The 25,853-nt window shown below is 49.4% G+C and overlaps 1 protein-coding gene across 1 annotated transcript in view; it reads left to right on the forward strand.

The window, feature by feature from the left end:
- GRIK4 (glutamate ionotropic receptor kainate type subunit 4) overlaps nucleotides 1–25,853 on the forward strand; it is a 311,751-nt gene that overhangs the window by 262,830 nt on the left and 23,068 nt on the right. Inside the window, exons 12-15 of the mRNA XM_060157982.1 lie at nucleotides 5,015–5,128; nucleotides 17,961–18,070; nucleotides 21,598–21,771; nucleotides 25,400–25,565. Of these exons, the coding sequence (XP_060013965.1) occupies nucleotides 5,015–5,128; nucleotides 17,961–18,070; nucleotides 21,598–21,771; nucleotides 25,400–25,565 (564 nt within the window). The remainder of the gene's footprint in view (nucleotides 1–5,014; nucleotides 5,129–17,960; nucleotides 18,071–21,597; nucleotides 21,772–25,399; nucleotides 25,566–25,853) is intronic.

Below are 25,853 nucleotides of genomic sequence, written 5' to 3' on the forward strand. Positions count from 1 at the left end.
CCCCACTTTACAGATGAGCAAACTGAGGCTCAGAGAGGTTACATGACGTTTGCCCAAGGTCACAGAGCAAGTAAGTAAGTAAAAGAGTCCAGACAGGTCTGTCCCATGCTGAAGTCTATGTCTCAGCCACCCTCTCCACTGCCTTCATAGTCCCAGATAGGTGTGGCCGGACTCTACAGTGTGCGGAGTTTATGGGGCTCTTCCATACCCATCATCTCTTCCTGACTCTCACATAATACTGATAGGCAGGCATTGCCCCATTGTATAGCCTGGTAAACTGAGTCCCAGATAGGGTAAGTGAGTTGCTATGGGCATTTGGTCAGCAAAAGGCAGAGCCAGGTCTTCTGACCCGCCCCATCCTCTCATTCACTGGGCCCCATGTAAGGGAGGGGCTCTGGGAGGATGGGGCAGGGCTGAAGCTATGGAAGTCTGCCCAGGGTGCTGGAGCATTGCTGAGGGGAAGGGAGAGAATTGGGCCCAACAGGGGGCAGCAGGTGTCTAAAAGAGGAGGAGAGGGAGACAGAGGAAAGCTTTGTTCCTTCAGGTCTTTCAGGATCTGGCACTGCGGGCAGAGGCCTTCCTGGTGGCATCTTGGGGAAGCACAGGGTGGGAGCAGCAGGCTGAGACGGCGCAGACCTGAGCCCTGCTGTGAATTCACTGTCTTCCTCCCAGCCAGGCCCCACATGCAGGAGAAGAGCAGCGGCCACCCCAAGCCTTCGGGTTCTGGTGGCGAGCGTAGCAGTCGCATGACCCCTATTTAAACCCAGGAGGCGAAGAGTAGTATGTTTTGGAAGTCACCTCCAGGCTGCCTGCAGCCTGCCCTCCCCTCGGAAATGCCACTAACATCCAGGAGATAAAAGAGGGGATCTCTCAGAGGCAGAACACAAAGCTCTTCAAAGAACACTTTCGATCAAAAATGGGAAGAGGAGAGAGGTCTTTCTCTCAGAGAGAATGTATTTATAAACCTGTGTGTGTGCGCGCGCACGCACACACACACATACACACGCACACCAGCAACCAGGAGCATCATGATGCTAATAGAACTCTTTGCATGTTCCCTTTTCCCAGTCTTCCTTCTCTGGCTCCGGGGGTCCTACCCTCTTCTGCATTCCCAGCCCCCGGGGTTACACTTCCAGATCTGCTCTCTCCAGATGGTGTTGTATCTTCCGGACCTTTCTGGCCTCCCCTGCCTTGGGTGCTACTCTTTGCCGACTAGTCTGATAAACAGTTTCCTCCTCCACCTCTCTGAGGCATTCAATTCTGGAGACCGCTATCATCTTCTTGAGCAAATAGGGGCCAGTTAAACGAAGCTCCTTCCCTCTGAGCCCTGCAAAATGAAAACCTGGGATTTTAGGGCCGGAAAAGAGCTTGGAGAGCATCTGACTGAACTCTCATTTCAGAGTGGAGGAAACTAAGGCCTGGAGAGCGGAATAACTTGCCCAAGGTCACGGTGAGTTTGTGGCCCAGCTGTGACGAGAGCCAGGTCTTCTGACGCCCTGTCTGTGGCTCTTTCAACTGGAGAGCGCAGCCCTCCCCAACGAGTGACCAGAGATGCAGAAGGGCTGGGGTGAACTGTCATGGTGCCCGCTCTTCCCTTGGCCTGTCACGCCCACAATTGCTAGCATTTTTTTGCAGCCACGCCGCTTTGGTCATTAGTTTGTTTTTGTGGCACATGATCTCCGCATCTAAGTCTGCTTTGTAGCACAATGTCTTTTTAACTAAGGAGAAAGAAAAGGCATGCACGCCTTTTGGAATAACCTGCTCCCACTAGGTTGTTGCTGGTACCCCAGGGTGCGTTGAAGCCAAGGTACCTGATTACTGTTCTCTACTGAGTCGATGAAAATAAAAAACAACCAGTACCTAACCTCCGCGGTTTCTCCTAGCTTCTCATCCCTCCTTCCCTGCCTACCCTGCCCCCAGCCTACTCTTGAGCGGGGGACAAAGGAGAGAGAGATGGGCTGCGGGGCAAGGAGGCAGCAGTTTCCACAGGAGACAGTTTTCCTGTTTGGCCCAGTTTGGGGAGCTGTCCGTTTGTGAATGGACAGAAGCACCCTGTCTGAGCCTGGGGCAGACTGTCTCCCGGCGTGTGTGGTCCTGCTCCTATCCAGGAAAGCGCCCTCCCGGGACGCTGTCCATTTCCATCTTTCTCTCCATATGGAATTGTTTCACCATAATGTCATTGCTGGCCAACTTTTATAAACTTGTGAAATGATTTCCAAATTGCAATCCAAAGTTTGCCCTTTTGGGAAGAAGCCTGTGGCGGGGGGTTTCGGGGGAAGAAATTTGAGGATAGAGTTGATTTTGGTTACTTGGTTTGGATAGATCTGTTTTTTTTTTTTAATAACCAGAGAAAGGACGGGATGCTGTGGTTACCTCTTGCCCGTCTTATCAGTTTGCATTTTTCTACCCTTTTCTTCAGTTCATTCACTCCAGCCCATTTAACTCTTGTCTCCTCCTCCCAAGGTCCTTGCGGGGCTTGGCTGTACACAGGGGACCAGCACTGCACCTGCTGCGCCTTTGTGGTTGATTTCTGTTGCTTTACACGTGTGCTCGCAAGAGGACCTCAGGTCGGGGCCACCATTGTTGAGGGAGGGGCTGAGGTTCTGAAAGGCCCAAACAACTCTCTGAAGGGTCCCCCAAATGAAGGCACTAACAATCTTCTAATCAAACTTCACTCTCTCCTCCTGGGTTGATTCAGTTGACAGCAGTCATCAACACTCTCTCAGAGAAATACAGAATGAACCCAAGGAGTCATTCACATTTTTCATTTTTTATTAAAAATCTCTTACATCTGCACTCTAGTCTCTTTTAAGCCTGGCCTCACTTTATAAGGCCCTAAGTTGTTAACCGATGCCGGATCGTGTGACTCCTTTAGCATGAATTGGGGTGGAGGATTGGGGCTGAGATGAGAAGAAACTGATCTTTGCCAATGGTTGTATTCTTCTTGTTCACAACTTATAAATCCCCTGTGCGTAAAATGAGGGTGGCATGTCTCTCTCCTTACTTCCTTTGCAATGATTTAGGAAGAATCGTGCACGTGTGTGTATGTGCCTGTGTGCCTGTGTGTGTGTGTGTGTGTGTGTGTGTGTGTGTGTGTGTGTACTTATTCGGAACTGATTGGCCTGTTTGTAGGTTGTTGGATACCTCACTTTCCCTCATTTCTTTCTCCATCTTTTATATCAACTGATCCACCAGAATTAGGAGTTAAGGAAGCTGAAATGTAAACCTCAATGGAGACCAGTCTGAGACACATGTCTAGGTTATAAAACATCATTCTTAAATATCAGTATAAGTCAGAATCACCTGGGCAACTGGTCACAAATGCAGATTCCCGGGCCCCACGACCAGAGTCTGATCCATGGGGTCTGGGATGAGACTCAGGAATTCACATTTTAATAAGCCCTTTATTCTTTAATATGCTTATTCTTTAATAAGAATAAGGTGATTCTGATGCTGGTGGTCCTAGACCACATTCTGAGAATCACTTCCAGAGAATTGCTGGGGAGGATTCTGACACTGTCTCAACCCCACATCCTTGGTTTACAGATGAGATTAAGGAAGCCAAGAGAAGTGAAATGACTAGCCTACGCTAGTTAGCTAGTTAGTGCAGAGTATGGCCAGAACTGAACGCCAGCTCTGGGCCTTTCCCGCCGCTCCATGTATAGGGGAGCAGGCCAATAGGTAGTAAGCTTGCTTTGCAACAGGGTGGATTGAAATTAAACACAAGGAAGAACTTCCTGACAGAGAGGTGTACTGAGGAAGCTGACAGCCTCTCCTTTCCCAGGAGACCTTAATTCAGGCCAGACTTCCATCAGGTGTGGGCACTTGAGGTACACGGCAGGGGCAAAGAGAAAAGAAAGAAACACCTGGTGATTTTTTTTTTTTTTTCCACCTGGTGATTTTGCATGAAAGGGACCAGAGACCCTTCGTTGAGTTCTGCTGTGGCACCTGGATATATATATATATATATATATATATATTTTTTTTTTTTTTTTTGCGTACGCGGGCCTCTCACTGCTGTGGCCTCTCCCGTTGTGGAGCACAGGCTCCGGGCGCGCAGGCTCAGCGGCCATGGCTCACGGGCCCAGCCGCTCAGTGCACGTGGGATCTTCCCGGACCGGGGCACGAAGGCGTGTCCCCTGCATTGGCAGGCGGACTCCTAACTGCTGCGCCATCAGGGAAGCCCCTGACCTCAATGTGTTCTTTTATTTTTTTTTTATTTTTTATTTTTTTGTGGTACGTGGGCCTCTCACTGTTGTGGCCTCTCCCGTTGTGGAGCACAGGCTCCGGACGCGCAGGCTCATCGGCCATGGCTCATGGGCCCAGCCGCTCCGTGGCATGTGGGATCTTCCCGGACCGGGGCACGAACCCGTGTCCCCTGCATCGGCAGGCGGACTCCCGACCACTGTGCCACCAGGGAAGCCCTGTGGCACCTGGATTTTAACCTTGACTGAAACATAAGGCCAGTGGTCCAGGAAGCCTGAGGTGAGGTACTACTGCTGACAAGGACAAGGTTTGTGATGTTGGGCCCCTTGCTCAATTTCTTGGCCTTTATTTCCTGGGGTTGCATTAGATTGCCTCTAATTTCCAGGGGGCCATCATTTTTATCTTTCATTGTAACTCCCTCACCAAAGTGCACACAGCGGAGGGACTCAGTGAAGTTTCGTTGTTCAACAAGTTGATCAGCTGAATAAAAAACTACTCAATATTGAGTATCCAGAAGTTGTATCTGCCAGTTCTCCCTCGCCTAGGGCATTTTGAGTCTGTCCGAACAGTCAGTAGTGATCCCCCCTTTTAATACTAATTTATATATTTAAAGGGGTCTAACCTCAAATGAACATGAGTTACAGCTTCAATATCCGTGTCTTTTCATGAGTGATCGTTCAGACCTCTGGCTACTTAGGGTCAGTCCCCAAGCAGAGAAGCCAGACCAGAGAAACATCTCCCCATTAGTGACGGCCTCTGATCATCTCCTGTGGCCACCCCTCTGATGATCTCTGTCTGTTCCTTTCAGAAAGCAGATCTGGCCGTGGCGGGCCTCACCATTACTGCTGAACGGGAGAAGGTGATTGATTTCTCAAAGCCATTCATGACTCTGGGAATTAGCATTCTTTACCGAGTTCATATGGTAAGAGATTTATTTTATAAGCATTTATGGCATTAAAGTTATTTGCATGCAAACACTGAGTTATATGATAATAATGAATGACTCACAGAAATATTTAGATTTCAAGACTTAAATGCAAATGTGCTGGGCTATGTTTTCCCCCATCAGCTGCAAGGACTTGCAAACAGGAGGAATGGAAGAGTCACACTTGAGGGCTTTCCAGTAAAAACTGCTTCTGCCGCACTGAATAGGGAAGGCCTAGAATGATCATTCAACCCTTGGTTCGTAGTGTGTTGGTCATCGGCCCCATGAGTCACTCTGCTTCCTCCTAGGGGGTGGGTCCCCAGCCCAGATAAGTCACCCCGGACTTCCCAAGGCCTTCAGCAACTTTCAGGCCCACCTCTGTTCACTTTGCGCATTGCATCTGGTGAGGCAATGCAGACTCCCTCTCTTGATTATCTGTACTGGGGAATAAAGAGCGGATAATGTAATGTCACTTATACCTGGCCTGTCCCCTCTTCTGCATTCCTTACAAAAAAAGACTTCTCTGGTTAGGTGGCTAGAGTCGGTATAAAAATGAGTTTGAGAAAGCTCCCCCATGGGCACCAGAGGATGGACGTGATGTCAAAGTTACTGGCTGGTGGGGGGAGAGTATACCCTCACCCAAACTGGCTCTAAGTGCACAGCTACTATATGGATTTCCCCAATGGTCCAGTCACTTTAGGCGTCCAAGGTCATGCCAACATGGTGTATTCCAGCACCTGGCACCACAAGGCTGCCCAGCAGGGAGGGAGCCAAGAGCTCACCCCACATGCCTGCTGAGGAAGTGACCCTCCAGCTTCTGATCTCAGCCTTGGAGAAAGGGGATTATCTGTGTCTGCAGCCTCAGTCTGCCAGCTGCCATGGCATCAGGAGCTGTGGCCCGTTTCTGCAGGAGGAAGGTCTTGTAGAGCCCACTCAGGCAGCTCCGAAGAGCCCGGTTCTGGGCTGGACCTCAGCGTCCATCATGCCCCTTGCCCGACTTGAAAAAAAAGGGCAAAACATCTGGAAGAAGAGACAGCCTCAAAATCCCAAGCTCTCCAGGCTAAGACAGAAAGAAATGGGAGGTTTTGGTCACAGTCAATGCTGTGACGGGTGTGTCTGTCTTGTGAGTGAAGGGGGATTTTGATCCCTCCTCCTCTCCTTTCCACGAGGAGAACTCCCATTCACTGAGTGCCTCCTATATGCCAGATACTCTTCAGGCCGCTGTGATGTGGGCTGTTGTTATGGATTGAATTGTGTCCCCTCCAAAGCTGTGTTGAAGCGTTAACCCCCCCAGCCCTGTGAATGTGACCTTACTTGGAAACAGCGTCCTTGCAGATAGAATCAAGTTAAGATGAGGTCATACTGGAATGGGGCAGAGCTAATCCAATGACTGATGTCGTTATAAAAAATGGGAAATTCGGCCATAGGCCTACAGGGGAGAAGACCTTGTGAATTTGGAGGCAGACTGGAGCGATGCATCTACAAGCTAAGAGACGCCGCGGATTGCCAGCTGCCACCAGAAGCTCGAAGAAGACAAAGAAGACCCTCCTGTAAAGCCTTCAGAGACAGCATGGTCCTTGACACCTTGATTTGGAACTTCTAGGCTCCAGAGCTGTGAGACAATACATTTCCGTCGTGTTAAGCCCCCCAGTCGGTGGTACCTTGTTACGGCAGTCCTAGTGAATGAATACCGTCGACTTGTTCTTATTTTAGAAATGAGAAAACAGTGGCAATCAGTTCTAAAAACGTGGCCAAGCCCACGCACCACTTAATGTAAGAGCAGAGTTCAAACCCAGGAGGGTGTGGTGAGAGCCTGTGCTCTCTCTGTGACACCAGGCTGCCACCTGCCTTGTGTGACCTGTGCGTAACTTGTAAGTGAGGCTCTCTGTGCCCCTGTTCTCAGTTGGTCCTCAGGGCTGTTCTTTGAGGAAAGAAGGAAGACGTTATAATTCCCATCTTACACATCAGGAGACCAAGGTCACCTCTGGAGCTGGGCCTGGAATCCAGGTCTCCTGACTCTTGGGACAACGTTCTTGTCATCATTACATCTATTGGTACCCCCCGAGGCAGCTTTCCAGCCAGTGCTGTTTCTTGAGCCTGCCCCACTGTGCCCCCCCACCCAACTGAGCCTTGAAGAGGATCCAAAAGAAATGGAGACACACAGCCTTTCTGCTGTGGCCAGACCACATGACAAGGCTCTGGCCTTGATTTCTTGATTAAGGCCAAGGGCACTAGAGCTCCACTCGTGACCCGATGGGCAAAGAGGAACCACATGGGTGAAGACGCGTCATCCCAAGTGTTTCCACCGCCTGGGAACATCTGTTGCTAGGCTACCGTCACCACCCAGGACACGATTGTCCTGACTATCAACTCTGGCCAGAACCAAACTCCAGTTCTCCGATCCTCTGGACAATCTTAATTGGATCATTGTCCAGATGTTTCCTACCATGTGCAAACCTATAACTGTATGAGCTGCCCTGCATTAGTTCTGGGATGTGAAGCTTTATGTACCAGCTCAGCGAGGCTCTAACGCCCAGATGTTTGGTCAACCCCTAGTCTAGATGATACTGTGAGGGTATTTTGCAGATGCAATTAGCATCTACAATCAGCTGATGTTAAGGAAAGGAGATGACCCTTGATAATATGGGTGGTCCTCATCCAATCAGTTAAAAGGCCTTGAGAACAAAAATGGGTTTCCCAAAACAAAAGGGATTCTGTATCAAGACTATCACATAGAAATCTTGTCTGAGTTTCCTGCCCTACAGATTTGGGACCTACCAGCTCCTACAATCACATGAGCCAATTCCTTGAAATAACTCTCTTACACACACACACACACACACACACACACACACACACACACACGCATGCACGCACACAGACCCCCTCCTGGTTCTCTCTGTCTCTCTGGAGAACCTAACCCACACAGCTCCCCTCTCTGGCCAGCATTCCTCCCCTCTCCCCACCTCCTTACTGACACACTAGTGTGCCACACAGCTGCTCAGATCTGATTTCTAACAGGGGGCCAAGCTGAGTAAAAATTGAGTGCTGGCGTCAACAGCTCACACTAAGCAGAACTGACAGTTTATGCGTTTATTCAACAAATATTTATTGAGTGCATTCTGTGTATGAGGCAGAATGCTTAGAAAGTACCAAAGAGTGAGCTGGGGAGAGAACGATCCTGATTCGATTAAATCAGGGGAGATCCAATGAGAACAAGTCTGAGATGAACTTCACAGAATCTGAAAGAAAAGAGGCATCAGCAGGAACAGCTAATACCAAAGGGTAGCCCGGCAGAGTTCACCATGAGCGCCAAAATCTAAAACTACACAGAGAAGCTCTCTCTGATACAATAGCGTTAAGTTGATGAAATTGAATGCTGGGTGTTTATTATTTTGTGAATTTTTTCTGATTGATAGTTCTCTGTGAGCAAAAATATGGTTCATTTAATTTCATTTATAACCTATAATGACCTGGAATCTCTTAGCTCTATGTCTGAGGTCACCTGAGTCAGGAGTGATTGTTACTGAAAAGTGAGCGTCTGGTGATAATCAAACCTGTGTGCAAAAGTAAAAATAATTAACACAAAGTATAAATGACTAGTTAGAAATTCTTCCAAGATAACAAGTGGTGGCAGGTATGTCTCTGAAGCCTGAAGATAACCAGAAATAATTTGTGAATTTCCAGCAATCTCAGATTACCTAGGTTCTTTCATGAATGTGGATCGTCATAAGTTGATTATGGGATATTTCCCTTCCTCCCAACCTTGGGGCATAATCTGTTTTTGCCCAGGCATCTCCAGGGCCAAAATCAGAAGAATGTTTTGCTCTTTTGACCTCTACTCCCTGCCACTCAGAGGCTGACTAAGGATCCTGGCTTTGGCATTTGTTACTGTAGATCCCTCTCGCTTATTAAAACTCTCTCTGTTCCTAGCATCCAAGTCACCATTTTCTCCCGCTGTTCTTCCTGCCTCTCTGATTATTGCCTCTTCCACCATTTCTGTTGCTTCCTCTCTCTCTCTCTCTCTCTCTCTCTCTCTCTCTCTCTCTCTGTTTCTGTTTGCCTCTTAAATGTCCGTGGCCCTTTTCTATTCTCACTCTCCCAATTCTCTGCCTAGATAATCTCACCCTTTCCCAAATCTATAAATCTAACCCTGACTGCTCCCCTAAATTCCAGAAGCCTATTTTAAACACATTACTAAGGCATCCCCACCTGGATATCTCAGAGGCACCTCAAAAACAGTGACACGAACTTCATTCGGTATATTCCTCCCTGCCCTCCTCTGCCCCATCTCAGGTAACGCCATCTCTATCCAGCCACCTGAGCTGTCCATCGCTTCTCTTTCCTCACATGGTCAGTTGGTCCGCTCATGTCCTCAGATATACTCTCTGTCTCTGCTTAATCCGCCTTGGTTCAGGCTCTCCTCATCTCTAACCTCAACTGCTGCCATCCCAGTGGCCTGTATCCTCCTTGAGGGCAGGTGTTTCTTATCCATTACTGTATCCCCATCAAAGGGCCACTGTTATTGTAAGCATTCACCAGGAAGCAGTAGAGTGAAAATCATGGACTCTGGAGCCAGACTGCCTGGTTTATTCCCAGATCTGACACTCACTTGCTGCAGGGCACCTGTGTCTCAGCTTATTCATCTGTAAAAATGGGTTGCCATGTACATTTAATGAGGATAGATATGTAATGCACTTATAACAGTGCCTGACATGTGCACAATAAAGTGTTAGTTATTACACTTTTTATTGAAGTATAGTCGGTTCATAATGTTTCAGGTGTACAGCGAAGTGATTCAATTATATATGTAATTGAATATAGTTGAGATGTTGAATCTAGTTCCTTGTGCTATACAGTAGGTCCTTGTTATTTATCTATTTTTATATAGTAGTGTGTATCTATTAATCCCAAATTCCCAATTTATCCCGTCCCCCAGCTATTACATATCACATACATATAAATGTATGTGAACTTCTCCCCACTACCATCTATCCTCAATCCATCCTGCAGCCTGAGAGTTGTTTTATTTTATTTATTTATTTATATTTTTTTCACAAATGTCATCATATCAGCTTCCGACTTAAAATCATTCACCAGCTGCACATCACTTACGAGAAAAAGTCCAGCCTTCTCAGCGTGGAGAATAAAAGCCGATCTCTCCTGTTCCACTTCCATCTCTTTGCTGCAGGCGCCTTCATCCTGTACCGCTTACTCCTTTTCCCATCATGTCAACCTCTTCCTGTCTTCTTATCTAGATTCATACTCATCTTCTTGTCCCTCAACTGTCTAACAAGGTCTTCCCTAGCCTTTAATACCCAGCTCAAATGGCACTTGTCAAATGTGACTCCCCTAGATGGGGCTGATTGCTTCTTTCTCTGAGCTGCTGCCCTCTGCCTGTACCTCTATAACAACATTTATATGCTGCGTTACGTTACTCTTTGTTTATATCTCTCTCCCTGAGTAGATCCTAGTGGGAGATACACTGGGGAGAAAGTACCCTTTTGCCAGACCATACATTTTTTAAAATTGAAGTATAGTTGATTTACAATGTTGTGTTAGTTTCTGGTATACAGCAAAGTGATTCTGTTATGCATATGTACCTATATATTCTTTTTCATATTCTTTTCCATTATGGTTTATTACAGGATACTGAATATAGTTCCCTGTGCTATACAATAGGACTTTGTTGTTGATCGATTCTGTATATAATAATTTGCATCTGCTAATCCCAAACTCCCAATCCAACCCTCCCCCGCCCCCCCTCCCCTTGGCAACCAGAAGTCTGTTCTCTATGTCTGTGAGTCTGCTTCTGTTTTATCCATAAGTCCATTTGTGTCACATTTTAGATTCCACATGTAAGTGATTTTGTATGGTATTAGACCATAAATTTTTATGATATGATTTTTGGTATGGAAAATATCTCATCCTAAACATGTGATATTTACTTCATAAGTACAGAGGGAAGAAAGGAAGGGGGAGGGAGGGAGGGACCTGTGATTCTGCAGGCAGTGACCACCACTTCCCTTAGTGGCTCACGGTCGAGCAGCACTGACCCCCAGGAGCCTGGCTTCTGCCAGGAGGCCCAGTATTCCAGGCAGTAGGATGAGTGACCCAAATAGATTTCTTTTTACTTTCTGGCCTTTACCCTATTGGCCTTGAGAACAAAAAGTGAGGGGAGGCAGATGTTGGGGCAGCTCAGACCCATCTTGTGCTCAGGCCTGGTCATGGCGGCCACCTGAACCCATTGCTCCCTCCCTCCCTGATGCCTCCACATACCACAGACAGCATAGCACCGACCTGAGAAGGCATGGGAACCCCCAGCTGGGGCCAGATGAGCTTCCAGGCTATACATGGAGGATTCAGCCTTTAGAATCTGGGGTGTCCCCTGGTACTGCAAAGATAGGAGTCAAACGACTGGACATCTGAAGTTCAAGACTCTCTTGATTTCCTTGGCATATTAGCTCACTTCTTCTTATTGAGAAGTTCAGTATTTAGCATAGCAGTGTAACCCCAAGGGCATTTTGCAGTTCAGGGTTTTATAGAATTGATGCATTTTGCAGTCCAGAGTTCTATAGAATTGATGCATACTGTAAGCTCCCAAATATCTGTGAATGGAAGAGGAAAGATCATAGAAAAACAAAACCATTCACATTTGATGTTAGAGTGTATCATGTAGTTTTCTCTCTGTCTTTTTTTCTGCAGCAGCGATTTCCCTAATGATGTTTTGCTCAGATTAATATTAAAGTAAGTTTGTATGCCTCAAGCACACACTGACTGCTGAAGCAAAGCCTCATCAGAGCATGCCAGAAACCAACCTGGGATTTGACATTGGCGCATATAGCCCCCAAATGGATAATCAAGTTTAAACAATTCAGTGTCAATATATTCAAGGAGGTTGGGTGTATGTCCACTATATTTGTATGTTGACTAACACCTCTTTATTCATGAAGCACTTTCACATACAGTCTCTGGTTTAGTACAGCCATCCCCCAAGGCAGGCAGTAGGATTCCCATTTTGCACAGAAGGATTCTGAGGCCAGTCGTGGCTAGTGGTGCAGTGGAAAGAGGAAAGAGAGTGCAATGGTGGGGTGGCATGGAACCCAGCTTTTCAATCTCCAAGTCCATACATTTCCAATTATCTATCTTTATGGTACAGTAGGTATATTTCTCTGTGTCAAGGTCATGTGTTAGGTGATCTTTCAAGATCCCTTCTAATCAGAGGATACTATCTATGATCCCATATAGTCCTAAGCCAGCCAGAACATCTAAGGCTCCCTTGAAAATGTGAGTTTACTATTTTCCCCTCCAACGTCCTGCTCCACCTTTGAATAGCAAATGTGAAAGTTTCACACTCTGTTCTTTTTCTCTTCTTAACTCTTGGCTAGAGTCTTATCTCTAAACAAAAGTAAAAAAAAAAAAAAATCGGAAAGAAAAGGAAAAAACAAAGCAGACAGTGATTAAAAAGTGAGCAAGAAATAAATGTCAACATTAAATGAATGCCTGGCATTTTTGCTGGATGTATCAGTTGTTTTTCAAGAAGGTCTGTTTCATCTCAGAAAGACTGTCTAGGAAAATGGAGAACAAAGCTAAGTAAACTAGTGAATCATTTCTAATACTGCTTAATACTCTGTTATAAGAAAACAGAAAATGAATAAAGTTCTGTTCCTTAAAGCTAAGTAACATGATAGTCCATATAATGGAAATATGGTTCCCTGAATGTATAATCATGTTAATATTGGTTATTTATTGAGTTCTCCTCTCTCAAGAAGTTCAAGGACTTTATCAACATTACTTTAGTAGTTCTCACATCGCCCCCTTCACGTTGATTGTGGTGTCCCACTTTCTGGAAGAAGAAAACAGCACCAGAGAAGCTGAGTGGCTCACCTAGGATCACTCAGCAAGGCAAGGTCAGGGCCAGGTTTAGAACTTAGGTCTTCTCCTGCCAGATTTCCAATCAGCAAAGTGAAAATAGATATGCCAGCATCTGGGTTATATAGGCAACAAACCCATCTGGGTGTTTTAAGTGAAGAGGAATTAATTGCTTACTTCTTTTTTACTCTTGGAGTCGGATGTGAGAAGTGCGCGCTAAACCAAAGTATCATCGAGACAATCCACTGCAGACACACTGAGGGAGGTTATCCATGGGCTCCTGGCACTTCCTTTAGCCCTAAAGAGTATCTTATTGGCCATTGATGACAAGTAGGAGTAGAAAGAAACCTCTCTATGAATGGCCATTTAGTTCTAAAGCCTGGAAAAACTACATGGGGGACAGGATGCGCCTTTGTCATTGGCTGTGCTGGAGAAGGAGCGGATTCAGGGAAGGAAGAGAGTTGCTATCACTGGTTTGTGTGTAGGAAATGGGGATGAGGGTACACAGCCCTTACATAGACACAGGAGAACCTGCTGCACATCTGAGCCACTCTGTCTTGACTTTTTGGGGAAGGCTGAGGTGGAACTGAGTTCCAAAGATTGCAATCACCAGCTTCTAAGGGCCAGCCTTCCAGAAGAGAGCCTGGTATTACCCTAATCGCTTCCCTGGAGAGCCCTGGGGGAACCCTCATGATTTATGTATTATTACCCATGGAAACTCTAGGAGCTATGGAAAGCGACTGTGGCCAGACGGCATTCTCCCTCCAAGCATCTTTAGCACGTGCTCCTATAGGACAGAAAATAGTATTTCTTGTCCACTGACGGAGAATCAATATAAAAGGGAAGTTCCCTCTTTTGTCATATACCATCTCCCTACACCCCCTTCACTCGTGGCTACCATTAGACAGAGGGGGAGCAAACACTTCTATAGCACTTACGGTGTGTTAAAACAACCCATGAGGTAGGTTTTATTACTACCCCCATGTTACAAAAGAGGAAATGGAGACCCAGAGAGGTGAAGTAACTTGCACAGGGACACATAATGGTACGTGGCACAGCCAGGATTCAATCCTGGACAGGCTGACTCCAGAGTCTGTGTTTTAATTCACTACCTGCCCTGCATTACCTGGCTCCGGTGTCCTTATGCATTTGGCTTCAGACTCTGGGAAAGCACTTACTTCCTTACTATAATGTCATTTCTTCTAGTACATAGAGAAGGAAGTATCAGTGAGTTCACGGATTTTCTTTATGGATAAGAGGAATTTTCAACAGGCAAGGGGAGGTTAGTACCACTTCATAGCTCCATGGACAGCTCCACTGCTAACATTCAAAGGGCCTCACCATGCAGGGGTTGTGATCATTGGGTGACCAGCCCAGTCTCTTTCACCATCAGATGGCATCAGTGATGCTGGCTCTGATGTGGTCAGTCTGAAGCATCATTGTCTCTGACGTGGACAGTACACAAGTCAAGGAACCAGTTTTCATTTTGGTACCGTCTAATTTTCCACCCCATCTGCTGGACTTGATCTGTCATAGACATTTGGGGCATAGACTATATATAACCAGTTATCTACCTTCAAAGTGGTTGTATTCGCCAGAAGGAACCAGCCCAACCTGTAGTCAACAGAGACACGTATAAATCAATACAAATGCCTATAAATGCAACAGAGTCATCATAAATGATGATGGGTATAAATAAATGATGTTTAGAGTACTTTAAGGGGGTGAGATTGAGTAGGTTGGGATTCTGTTGGTATTGGGAAGAAGGCATGGGATTAATGAAGGAGTTTATTGGAGCAAATTGCAAAGATAAAAAGGAGAGGGAGACGTGGTCCAGCTGCCATTTGAAAGAAGGAGAGCATGGCATCCCTATGGCACAGTTGGCGAATGAGCGCCAGAGAAATTGAAGCCATCACCAGTGATTTGAGCAAGGCGCTTAATCTCCGTGGGTCGCAGTTCTTCCATCTGTCAATATGGAGAACTGGGTACTGAAATCAAGAGAACGTAGTGAAGCATTTTGAGTTCTTCAGAAGAAGAGCATCACCGTCATATATCCTTTGGGTTAAGGAAAATCTATTACTAGGAAGAAATGCCTGTGGCATGTGGCACCTGATTTGCCCCAAGCACCAGTACTCAGATGTCTTTGGGGAAGGAAGCAATCAAAAGCATCTGCATAGAAAAAAAAAAAAAAAAGGTAGGCGGTCAGAGCCTTACAAGTAACATACTTCTCTTTGGCATCAGAAAAACAGCTTGGGCTCAGCCCAAGCCTAGGCTGTGCGAGCTCAGACCCAAATCTCAAATGACTGCCCGTTCCTTGCTCTTCTGGTTGGCGTCAGTCAATCACAAGTGGAATCAGATGTTGCCTTGCCAACGTGACTGATATGTTTCCAATGGAGCTCTGTTTATGTCTTGATCCTTGTTTGTGTGATGTTCTATGTTTTATAACTTGAGTCTCCAGGAATTTTTCCCATGGCTGTGCATCATTTCTTATCACCCATAACCAAATATGGCAGCTTTAAATAGTGCTGTCATTTTCCTCAATTTCACTTGTTGTGATATAATCAGGTATAGATTTCTGACATTGAGCATCTAATGGGGTTTCAGATTCAGAAATCTACAATGAAAGATTTTTTTCTCTTGCATATCTCTCAACTGGGAGACACAGAGTGAAATAGTCATGAGCGACAGGCGTAGAATTCATGTCCGTTTGCCCAGAGAAGCTCTGGGGGATAGAAGGACCCCAGGAGTGGCCCATGGTAGTGATTTCTGCTGCAGAAGGTGTATATGCATCATGAGGGCCTTTTTCCCCCTTCTGGACTCACTCTGTGTCTTCCTTTGTCTGCCACTGGCTCTTAGGATGAAGACAAAGACATGGTTAGCCCGTGAATGACTAACTGGGGACTCTCATTCTGCTGCTCTTGAGTCCTTCTTCCTGTTAGAGAATTTACATAGTGATAGGACCAGACATACTTAAAGGGCCCATTCCCCATTTCTCTCCTGTTCCCTTGCTCACTGGGCTTTGTCCCTCAAGTTGTTTTATTTTCCCAGTCAATCGCCTGAGTGTTCTGTGCAGCTCAAGCATGAATGCACATGAGGCAGAGTACTTGCAATCGGTATCAAAGGGCAGTTCCCTGGTCTCAGCCTTATTGGGAGAGAAAACCAGTTTCAGACAGACCACCCAAGGGGTCACTGTCACACTGATGAAGGGCCCAAGAACAGGTGCCCCACTGGCAGAGGATAAGCTTTGACTTCTTCACTCTGTACCCTCCGGACTGTGTCCCCAAATGGGAGTGTAAAAACTGTACTCCCAAGTGCTTTGGGAATTTGCCTACTGGCTTTCTGGGAAGGGATGGAAAGCCCACCAGAAGAGAAGTCGAAAATCACCCACGACTGGAGCCGTTCGAATACAAGGGGACCATGCAGCATTGTCTCCCCCGCTCCTTAGATGCTGCACTGGGACAGCTATTGTTACCTAGAGTTTCTCAGCATGGGCTCCACGGTCTGGCTGTCCTTGGATAACGAAAGCCCAGAAAGCTGGTTGAGATCAGTACTGGCATAGGCAGCTGCCCTTTGTGTTTCTGGGGACCCCAGTGTAAAAGTGACATATACCTTGTTAGTGACAGTAGGCTGTGCCGTGACTCATATATACTTGAGCTCGAAAGTTTACATGTTTGTAGAACCCCTGAGCTTAATACTGATTTTCTGCCCTATCCATGGACTTCCTAGATTCCTGGAATCATAAAATCATATCATTTTCAATTTAGAATGGTCTTTAGGGAGCATCTAGTCCAGCGGTTTCATAGTAAATGGAAGAAGTAAGCCTGATGCAAGACCAAGGCAGCCGTGGGGAGCTGCAGAGAGGGGCCCTGTCTTGACTGGGCAGCCGCCACTCAGCTCCAGCTGGTTGAGAATTAGGCCCAGTGTTGCCAGATCGCCCATTTTTTAAGCCAGAAATCTGGATTTTTATGTGAAATCTCCCAATCATTTAATGTTGGCAATTAATCAAAATGGGTAAGCACTGCAGGTAAACAAACAAGTTGTCTGTGGGCTGCAGGTCACCAGGGTGTCACCTTTGATCTAGTCCAGCTCCAACGGAGGCTGAAGGGGGGTGTGCACTTGCCGGAGACCACACAGCTGAAGACTGGGACCAGGTTCTGGAACTCCTTCTCATTCTATCTCACTTTCCTACAGAAAATGCCCTGGAGCTTGGTCCTCAGCTCTCTGTTCCTGGCTCCATCCTTTGGCTCCCATGACTCTAGTCAAGCATGTCCCTGTGCTGGGGACAAACATTTTCCCCACAGCATCATGGTACAAGCCCTGGGCTTTGTGTCAGGAAGCGTGCATTTGAGTCCCAGCTCTTCCACTGATTAGCCCTATAACCTTGGACACATCTCTCGAGTGCCCTGGGCTTTGATTTCTTCCCTAATACAATGAAAATAAGAATCTGGGCCTCACAGCACCGGTTTGAGGTCTTACTGTGTGTGAGATCACACTGCAAACAAATAAACCAAGGATGCCTGTCCTATTAGCATCCTCACGAGAAAGAGGTGAGTGTCTGAGTGGGGGGCTAGCGTTCCATCCACCACCGCAGACATCAACAGTTCAAAAGTGCTTCAGAGCCCAAACACACTGCCCCTGGAGGATGTGGGGACAGCACATAAGGGGCACTGAGGGCTGTTCTGCTTGCCCAGCACAGAGCCTCCTTCATCCTAGGAAGTAACGAGGGCCCCCGGCTGTTCTTTTGTTTCATCTTCTGAGATCAGGGCTGGGTAAGTGTTTCAGAGCAGCCCCCTCTACACCTTCAGCCCTGTGTCATTTAAACCAATCACCCATAACCCGAGGCAATGCAATCTGGGGCCAGACCCAGGTCACCATCCCCTCTGCCCTGCCCTGCCCTTCCCAAGGGTCATGCTGACTGAATGTAGACGGTGAATCTTGTTTTTATTTCCATTTCCAGGGCCGCAGACCCGGCTATTTCTCCTTCCTGGACCCTTTTTCTCCTGGCGTCTGGCTCTTCATGCTTCTAGCCTATCTGGCCGTCAGCTGTGTCCTCTTCCTAGTGGCTCGGTACTCTCCTCTCCCCTTCCCTGTCCTCACACCGCCACCTCGTGTCCACCTCTGGGAACTGCATGGGAGGGGGTGGGGAGCCGCAGAACGGTGGGTTGAGAAGCCCTTGGTGCCAAACCAGAGGGACGGGAGAGGGACTCAGGACCTGAACCACTCTGCCCAGCTGTTGACCTGGCACTGCCCATCCATCCGTCTTTGCCCACATCCCCTACTATGCGCAGAGAAGACAGGCGAGCTTGTCCGCATTTGCTTCTGCGCCCCTGCCTCTTACCCCTCTCGTTCCCCAGTCTCCAGCCCGCCTGCTTGTGTAGGAGCTTAGGGAGAGAGAGGAGGGGAGGAAGGTGGCAGGAAGATCACTCCGATTAAGTTCCGAGCCTTTGGCAGCCCTGGCATCCGTCCTTGCCAGGATCTGCTACAAAGTGCTGAATGACAAGAAGCAGAGCCTGCAAATCTGGAGTGGGGGACTGGAGGCCTCCTCTGCAGAGGGCCTGGCCCTTCCCCAGCCCGAGTCTGTCTGTGAAAGCACAGCTGCCTTGTTGAATGGGGACTGTGGAGGGCGGCTGGCAGCAGGGGGGCAGGACAGAGAGAAGCATTGGCAAGCAGAGCTGAGTTGAGACACGTGGCCCAGATCAGGGGTTGGGGAGAGAACCAGCGCCCCCGCCCCCGCCCCCGGAAACCAGAGACTGTCCCTGGGCCTACGGAAGAAGCCGAGGAGCATCCCAGCAAGAGGCACAGAGAGGGTTGTTTCTCTCTGAGGCTCGGTTGGACCAGCCTGGGCTTCAGGAGAGCCAGCTGACTCCCCAGAAGCAGCACAAGCTCTTGTGGCTCAGGGTCATCCCCTCAGATCCCCGATTCCCACCCAGTGCTCAGCTCACCACCCCGGAGGAGCTTCTCAAGGGCTGACAGTGGCTCTGGTCCAGCGGTCTCCTTTGCCTTGGGGCCACAGAAGCAGGGCCCGATGATTCTGTAGTGAACATTCCACCTCTGTGGGGTGGGGTCTTCCCCAAGAGCATGTCTATTCAGTGCTTGAGGGGAGACTGTGCTCCCTCCGGTTAGAAGATGGAGCCCCAAGGAACTGCGGGGTTCCAAACTCCAGGGCAGTTCCCAGCCTGCCCGAGAGGCATTGAATCACTCAGTCTGAGCCTCTTCCAGTGGAGATCAAAGCCAAGTTCAGGAAGTCCTCCCTGGCCCATGAGATCCAACCAAACAGGGAAAGGCCTTGCTTACAACCTGGTCGTCTTCAAAGGCTGCTGATGCTTTGGCACTCGGGCGCCACCACCCCCCGCCCCGGGCCTGTAGGCATTGCCACTGTCAAGTATCTGTCGTCCGTGTCAACTGGCGAGGCTTCCCCTCTGCACTTGGCCGCACTGCCTGCGGCTGCTCAAACGAAACTGTCTGCCTGAGTCCTGTCTCCGCTGCCCTGCAGTTCGCTCTTGCTCCCTTTGATTGAGCCCCTGTGTGTAGTAAGCCATGGCTCTCAGGTGACCTCGGAGGCCTGCAAATGGTCTTAGGGCTTGGTTACCAGACACACACACACACACACACACACATACACACAGCTGCTTCACCACGCCTGCCACAGCCTGAAGCTTTTCAATCAGCCCTGGGGACTTAAACAGCCCCTCTTCTCTGCCCTACACATACACACAAACACACACACACACAAACACACACACACATGCACACACTGCCCCCTAGGATCCAGAATTAACAAAAAGATTAACCAAGAAGAAACTGTACAAAAGGTCTGATCATACATCCTATGTATACATATATCTATAATATCCTATATACGTAATATCTGAGCGTAGGGTAATCTGGCCCAAGGTAGTGGCTTTCAGACAGGGTTCCCCGAGCGTGGAGGCTCCTGGAAGTTTACAGAGACGTGGAGGGGCAGTGCGAAGAGGCTGGACAGCCAGAGCTCTGGGACCTCAGCCCGTCTTCATTCAGACCAGCTCCACTTTTCTCTTATATATTGTACTTCCGGGTAAGATTTTAGAGGTGAAAAGATATTTGAAAACCACTGCTCTAAGGCAGCCGTTCCCAAGCCAGCTGATACCACAGTCACACAGGGAGCTTTAAAAAACTTGAATTTCTATGTCTGATCGTCTCCAAATCTCTAGGGATGAGGCCTGGAAATCTGTATTTTTGAAGCTCACTTCCAATGGCCCGTAGGCTTGGGAACCACCGAGGTGAGGCACCACGGGTACAAGCCAGCCCCGCAGGCCACGAAGAGAAGGGGCACATCTTGGGGCAGGGGCCAGCGATGGCACATTGGCCTTGTATTCGGGAACAGGCGGCAGCGATGGGAATGTGGGCCAGCCCTGCAGCACGGCACGTGCGCACTAGGCTGAAGGGAAGGCCGGGGATGATGGTAACACCCTGTGAAGAGGCAGACCTGCCCTGCTCTGCTCAGCACACGCCCAGACACGTCTCTCACATCAGAGCTGGAAGGCTTTGTGTGGGAGACAGGCTGGGGCGGAAGAGGGAGAGCATGTGTCTGGTGGGCAGGAAGAAAGGGCATTAGAGGTACCGCTGGGAGAGAGAGGCCAGCATGAGGCTGCGAGCGACAGCGGGAGGGAGCGCCACCCTTCTCAACCCCGTGTGCCCATCATGCTCAGCTGGGGAGCCCTAAAAATGCTGATATCCAGGCCTTACCTGGACAAATTAAATCAGAACCTCTGGGTGTGGAATCCAGGTATTGGCATTATTTCAAAAGTTCCCAGAGCTTCCCTGGTGGCGCAGTGGTTGAGTCTGCCTGCCGATGCAGGGGACACGGGTTCGTGCCCTGCTCCGGGAAGACCCCACATGCCGCAGAGCGGCTGGGCCCGTGAGCCATGGCCGCTGAGCCTGCGCGTCCGGAGCCTGTGCTCCGCAACGGGAGAGGCCACAACAGTGAGAGGCCCGCGTACCGCAAAAAAAAAAAAAAAAGCTCCCAGGTGAGTCTGAAACACAGACAGGGTTGAGAACCAGGGCCTGAGCCTGAGGGACCATCTGGGCCAGTGGTTCACAAAGTGTGGTCCCTGGACCAGTGGCATCCACATCAGCTAGGCACTTGCAGCTTCTAGGCCTCAACCATCAGACGCTTTTGCCGCGATCTGTGCTCTCCCAAGCCCTCCTGGTGATTCTGATGTCAGTTAAAGTTTGAGAATTACTACTCTAGGCCGACGGCTTTCAAGCCATGGCTCCGTGGGGCTGTAGGGTCTCTCTTTGGTCACTTTGGGGAACTGAAGGAGGCAGAACAAGCAATTCCCAGCCGTCTATTCTGTGACTTGATTTATTTTGAAAAAACTAAAATGTTTCTTTGATTAAAGAAAAACAGTTCCAAAACTGCCAACATAGTCCAACTTTCTCATTTTTCAGGGGGAACACCCAAGTCCCATAGAGGGGAGGGGCTTAGCCAAGGCCACAGGCCAGCTACCAAGGTCTCGGGGCGAGGCCAGGCAGGGGAGTGGCCTCACACCCTCAGCACCCCTTCCTTCACGCCCATCCTCCGCAGCACTGGTATGTGTCCCTTTCTTTCACAGGTTGACGCCCTACGAGTGGTACACACCCCACCCGTGTGCCCAGGGCCGGTGCAACCTCCTGGTGAATCAGTACTCCCTCGGCAACAGCCTCTGGTTCCCGGTCGGGGGCTTCATGCAGCAGGGCTCCACCATCGCGCCTCGCGCCTTATCCACCCGCTGCGTCAGTGGCGTCTGGTAAGATCCTGGGTCCTCCGATGAGCCCTGATCCAGCTTCCGGTAGGCAGGAACCTCAGCTCTGCCCTAGGACAGCCTCTGCCAGCGCAGAGGGTTTGGGGGCAGTGGCTGGGTGCGCTTTGTGCCATCTTTTCTCCTCCTCTGTTCTCTGCCTTGGAGGTCTAGATGCAGAGGGGAGCCAAGGCAGGAAAGGAGACCGAGTGAGAAAATGCCTTGACGGCCCACAGCAAAGCAGTTATAACTTCCTGACCTGAAAACCACCAGAGGTTGAGAGGCAGGGCCTGTGAACACATATGCAGATTTATGCAAATGTAAGCATGTAGCAGGACGTCCCTGCAGGAGAAATCCAAGCCCACGCCCCCTCCAGCAGCTTTCTGGAGCTTTGCCCCTCTGCACCTGGCTCTGGGGGCCTGCCGGACCTGTCCACCTTAGCAGGTGTGGGAAAACGCAAGCTGTTAGCTCGGAGTTGGACAGGACCTCAGGGAGCAAATTGCCATCATGGTCTACACGGACAGTCAGCCAGCCTCTTCCTGGAGCTCCCTTCTCCTCTTGGCAGGGCAAAAGGAACATGGTGGAATGATTTGATGTGTGGGAAAGTTCTCTGAAAATTTGGAAGTGCTACATAAATGTTTGGACTAATCATTGCTATTAGGCCATTATGGGGGGAAATGAAATACCGATGTAGTGTTGAAAGGCAAGTTTCCCGTCCTCACTTAAAAACCCACTGTCAGGTTTGGTGTCACAGCTTATAGGACTTACAACCTTCATTCGCTCCTCTCCTTCTCAGCCCGTGTAAGCCAGAGGAAAAGGAAAGGGACATGGGTGCTGGGGACAGTGCGGGATCTGGACAGTTACCTAGGAGCCACTGGACTGGGGCTGATGGGCAGGTGGAAGCACAGCTGGGACTGATACAGTAGGATTTAAACTCTTGGGGCAAGGTGCTCACCCATTATCAGCTTGTGCCCAGGAGTCACTGAGCGGATCACTGTGGAGAGCTGGGTCTCACGTTCCCTGGCAGAAAGGACGGTCTTGTCAGGCACAGCCACAGAGCTCCCTCAAAATCCAGGAAATCTGGGCAGAAACCCATAGATGAGAGGTCAGCGGCAGATTCTGATCCCTTTCTGCTTGGGCTTTTCCTTCCAGAGGTGCTTGTTCCCATGTGCTGCACGCAGGGCTCCATTGCCTGCTGCCTTCACCTGTCAGCTCCCGCCCCCAGGAATTCCCTCCTCCAGCGAAAGTCTGCCCCGGTGCTGAGGGGAACCACCTGTCCTGCAGGCTGTCGGCTCAGCCCACTGGCTCAGCAGTGCTTTAAAGAGCTGGCCCCAGGTGGCTCGGTTACGCTGCACCAGAGCGTCTGTGGAAGGGAGGCTCCGCCCTTCCCAGCCCGACCCAGGGGTGTTGGTGCACCCCTCTGCCTCTTGGAATTCTTGGTTATAAAATCAGGGCCTCAGTTAGGTTGGCTCCCTGGGGAGTGGGGGGTCAGAAAACAGGGCCATCGTGGCCTACCGTGGCACCCTCACCCAGAGCAAGCAACGGAAAATGCCCCGTTGCCGAGAATGCCAGCTTCACGATGATAATGCCCCTTTCACCCAGGAGCAAGTCTCCACGGGCCCCTCTGGAGGAAGAGCGGGCATGATTTGCTTTGTCAGCAAAGGTGACGGGCTTGCAATGAGCTACTTACTCTCTCTGACCCGTCCTTTGTGACCAGTGGCAAAAGCAGCCACATGGCTGCCCAGGGCGGAACGGATGCCAGAGTGTAGCCATGGGGCTGGGGGAAGCTCCCCAGCCAGCTCTGAGGTCATGTCCACACCCAGGGCTCATTAACCCACGACAGTGTGGCAGAGCAGCTTCCGAATGCACGCCTCCACCTGGGGACCACTCACCACCACCACCCCAGCCTCCTCTGGGGGAAGCTCATGAGAAACAACTTCCAAGAGAGTGTAAGAGCCCAGGCAGGAGCAAGGAGAACAGGTTTTGCAGATGGAGGGACTCCTGGCCCTTACAGGTCACAAGTAGGAAAGGTAGACAAATGATTTTCGTTGCATCTCTACATGTCTCTGTATCTCACACTCATCTCATCCTTTACAGATTATTAGTCACTAATGACATATTATCTCACCTGATCTCACAACACTCCAAAGACAGGTGGACCAGACATTAGTATCCCCCATTTATTAGACAAGCAAATGAGCTCAGAGGAAGGGTGTGGCTTTTCCTCAAGGTCTCACAGGTGGAGCGGGACAAAGCCAGAACTAAAACCAGATCCCTTACTGGTGATCTGGCGCGTGTGGATGCGCCCATCAAGTTGAGGGATGCCCCTGTTCCTTCACTCCTGGGAGGCAGCCTGAAGGAATTCTTGGACACGTGGCAAAGGGGACAATGGGACTTCCTGCTCTTGGAAATCCACCTGGAAGCTGCCGGCTGCTGCAGCCCCTGGCAAACACTATGCCTTGGTTGGCAATGTCTTCATACTGAGTGAAGCCTCATTAATTCAGACTCCACTGGTTCAGAATTTGGCGATTATCCAGCCTCAGTTGTGCTTACATATATCTTTGAACCCCTATAAACAAATGGATTAGGAAGCAGATCCACACTGCTGACCAGATGGTAGAAGTCTTGTTTAACCTACTTAGTGAGCAAACTGGTTTTAATGACTTTAGCATGTATGCTGCCTGAGTTGCAAAACTATTCTAATTTTAAATAAGTCCGATCTGCCCAATAAAACAACCTTCCATTCTGAAATAGCAAGACCATTGTAAAAGCATTTTCTTTTTCCGGTACGCGGGCCTCTCACTGTTGCGGCCCCTCCCGCCGCGGAGCACAGGCTCCGGACGCGCAGGCCCAGCGGCCATGGCTCACGGGCCCAGCCGCTCCGCGGCATGTGGGATCCTCCCGGAGCGGGGCACGAACCCGTGTCCCCCGCATCGGCAGGCGGACTCCCAACCACTGCGCCACCAGGGAAGCCCTAAAAGTATTTTCTAATTCCAACTTCTCAGCAGTCCGCAGGTGCTTTTCACCAGCTCATCTTGAAGAGTTTCTGCTGTTACAATTTTTAGAACCGGTTCTAGAATACAAATTTCTCAGGCACTTGGCCACGTGACTTTGCTTCTCTGAGCCTCGGTTTTCTCTTCTGTAAAATCAGGATAAGATTTTCACCTCCCTGAGTTGTAGGGAGTACAGGAGATAGTGGGTGTGGCTCACAGTAGGTGCTCAGTCCATGGCGATGCTGCTCTGAATGTCGGCTGCATCATGACGGGGCTGCGGGAGGCGTCCCAGGTCTAGCTCTGAACAGAGCCTCCAGGGCTGGCACCCTTAGCTCATTCACTAGCTCATTACTCACCATCTCTCAAGCTGTCTCATGTTCATGGACACACCTCTTTTGAGTAGAAACCCAGTAATCACCTCCTTTAGGAAATAAGAGAAAGAAAACCACTGTCTTCTTCTAGGCCACCCTCCTAAGCCGTTCGTTTCTGTTGACAGCAAATGCCCTGCCTCCTCTCTCTTCCCCCACTAGGCCCCTCAGAAGAGGGCCACCTGGTCTCTCCCGTGTCGCAGCAGGACTGGGGATGGGGTTTAAGACTCCTGGGCTGCCCCGGCAATGATGACGTCTCGGTCTTTTCCTACCTAGGTGGGCGTTCACGCTGATCATCATCTCATCCTACACGGCCAACCTGGCAGCCTTCCTGACCGTGCAGCGCATGGATGTGCCCATCGAGTCGGTGGACGACCTGGCTGACCAGACCGCCATCGAGTATGGCACGATTCACGGAGGCTCCAGCATGACCTTCTTCCAAGTAAACCCACATGGTTGCTCACCAACGTCAGGAATCGGGCAGGATAAAGTGGAGATGTCTGTCCGCTGGAGACAAAAACATCTTGCCTCACCCCATCATCCCTTTTGAACACCTCGTTTGGAGGTTCTCCTGGGGCTCATTTTTCCCCTGCTCCCCCAAATACCCATGGAACCAGGTCCCCAGAGCACTTGGGTTAATATCAGCCTTGTCCCAAAGTGTTATACATGAACGGTTAGTGCTCCTCGAGACGATTTTAGTGGTAGAACTATTTTTTAATTGCAGTGGTTT

This window comes from Lagenorhynchus albirostris, chromosome 9 (genome assembly GCF_949774975.1).
Source record: "Lagenorhynchus albirostris chromosome 9, mLagAlb1.1, whole genome shotgun sequence".
Taxonomy (NCBI): domain Eukaryota; kingdom Metazoa; phylum Chordata; class Mammalia; order Artiodactyla; family Delphinidae; genus Lagenorhynchus; species Lagenorhynchus albirostris.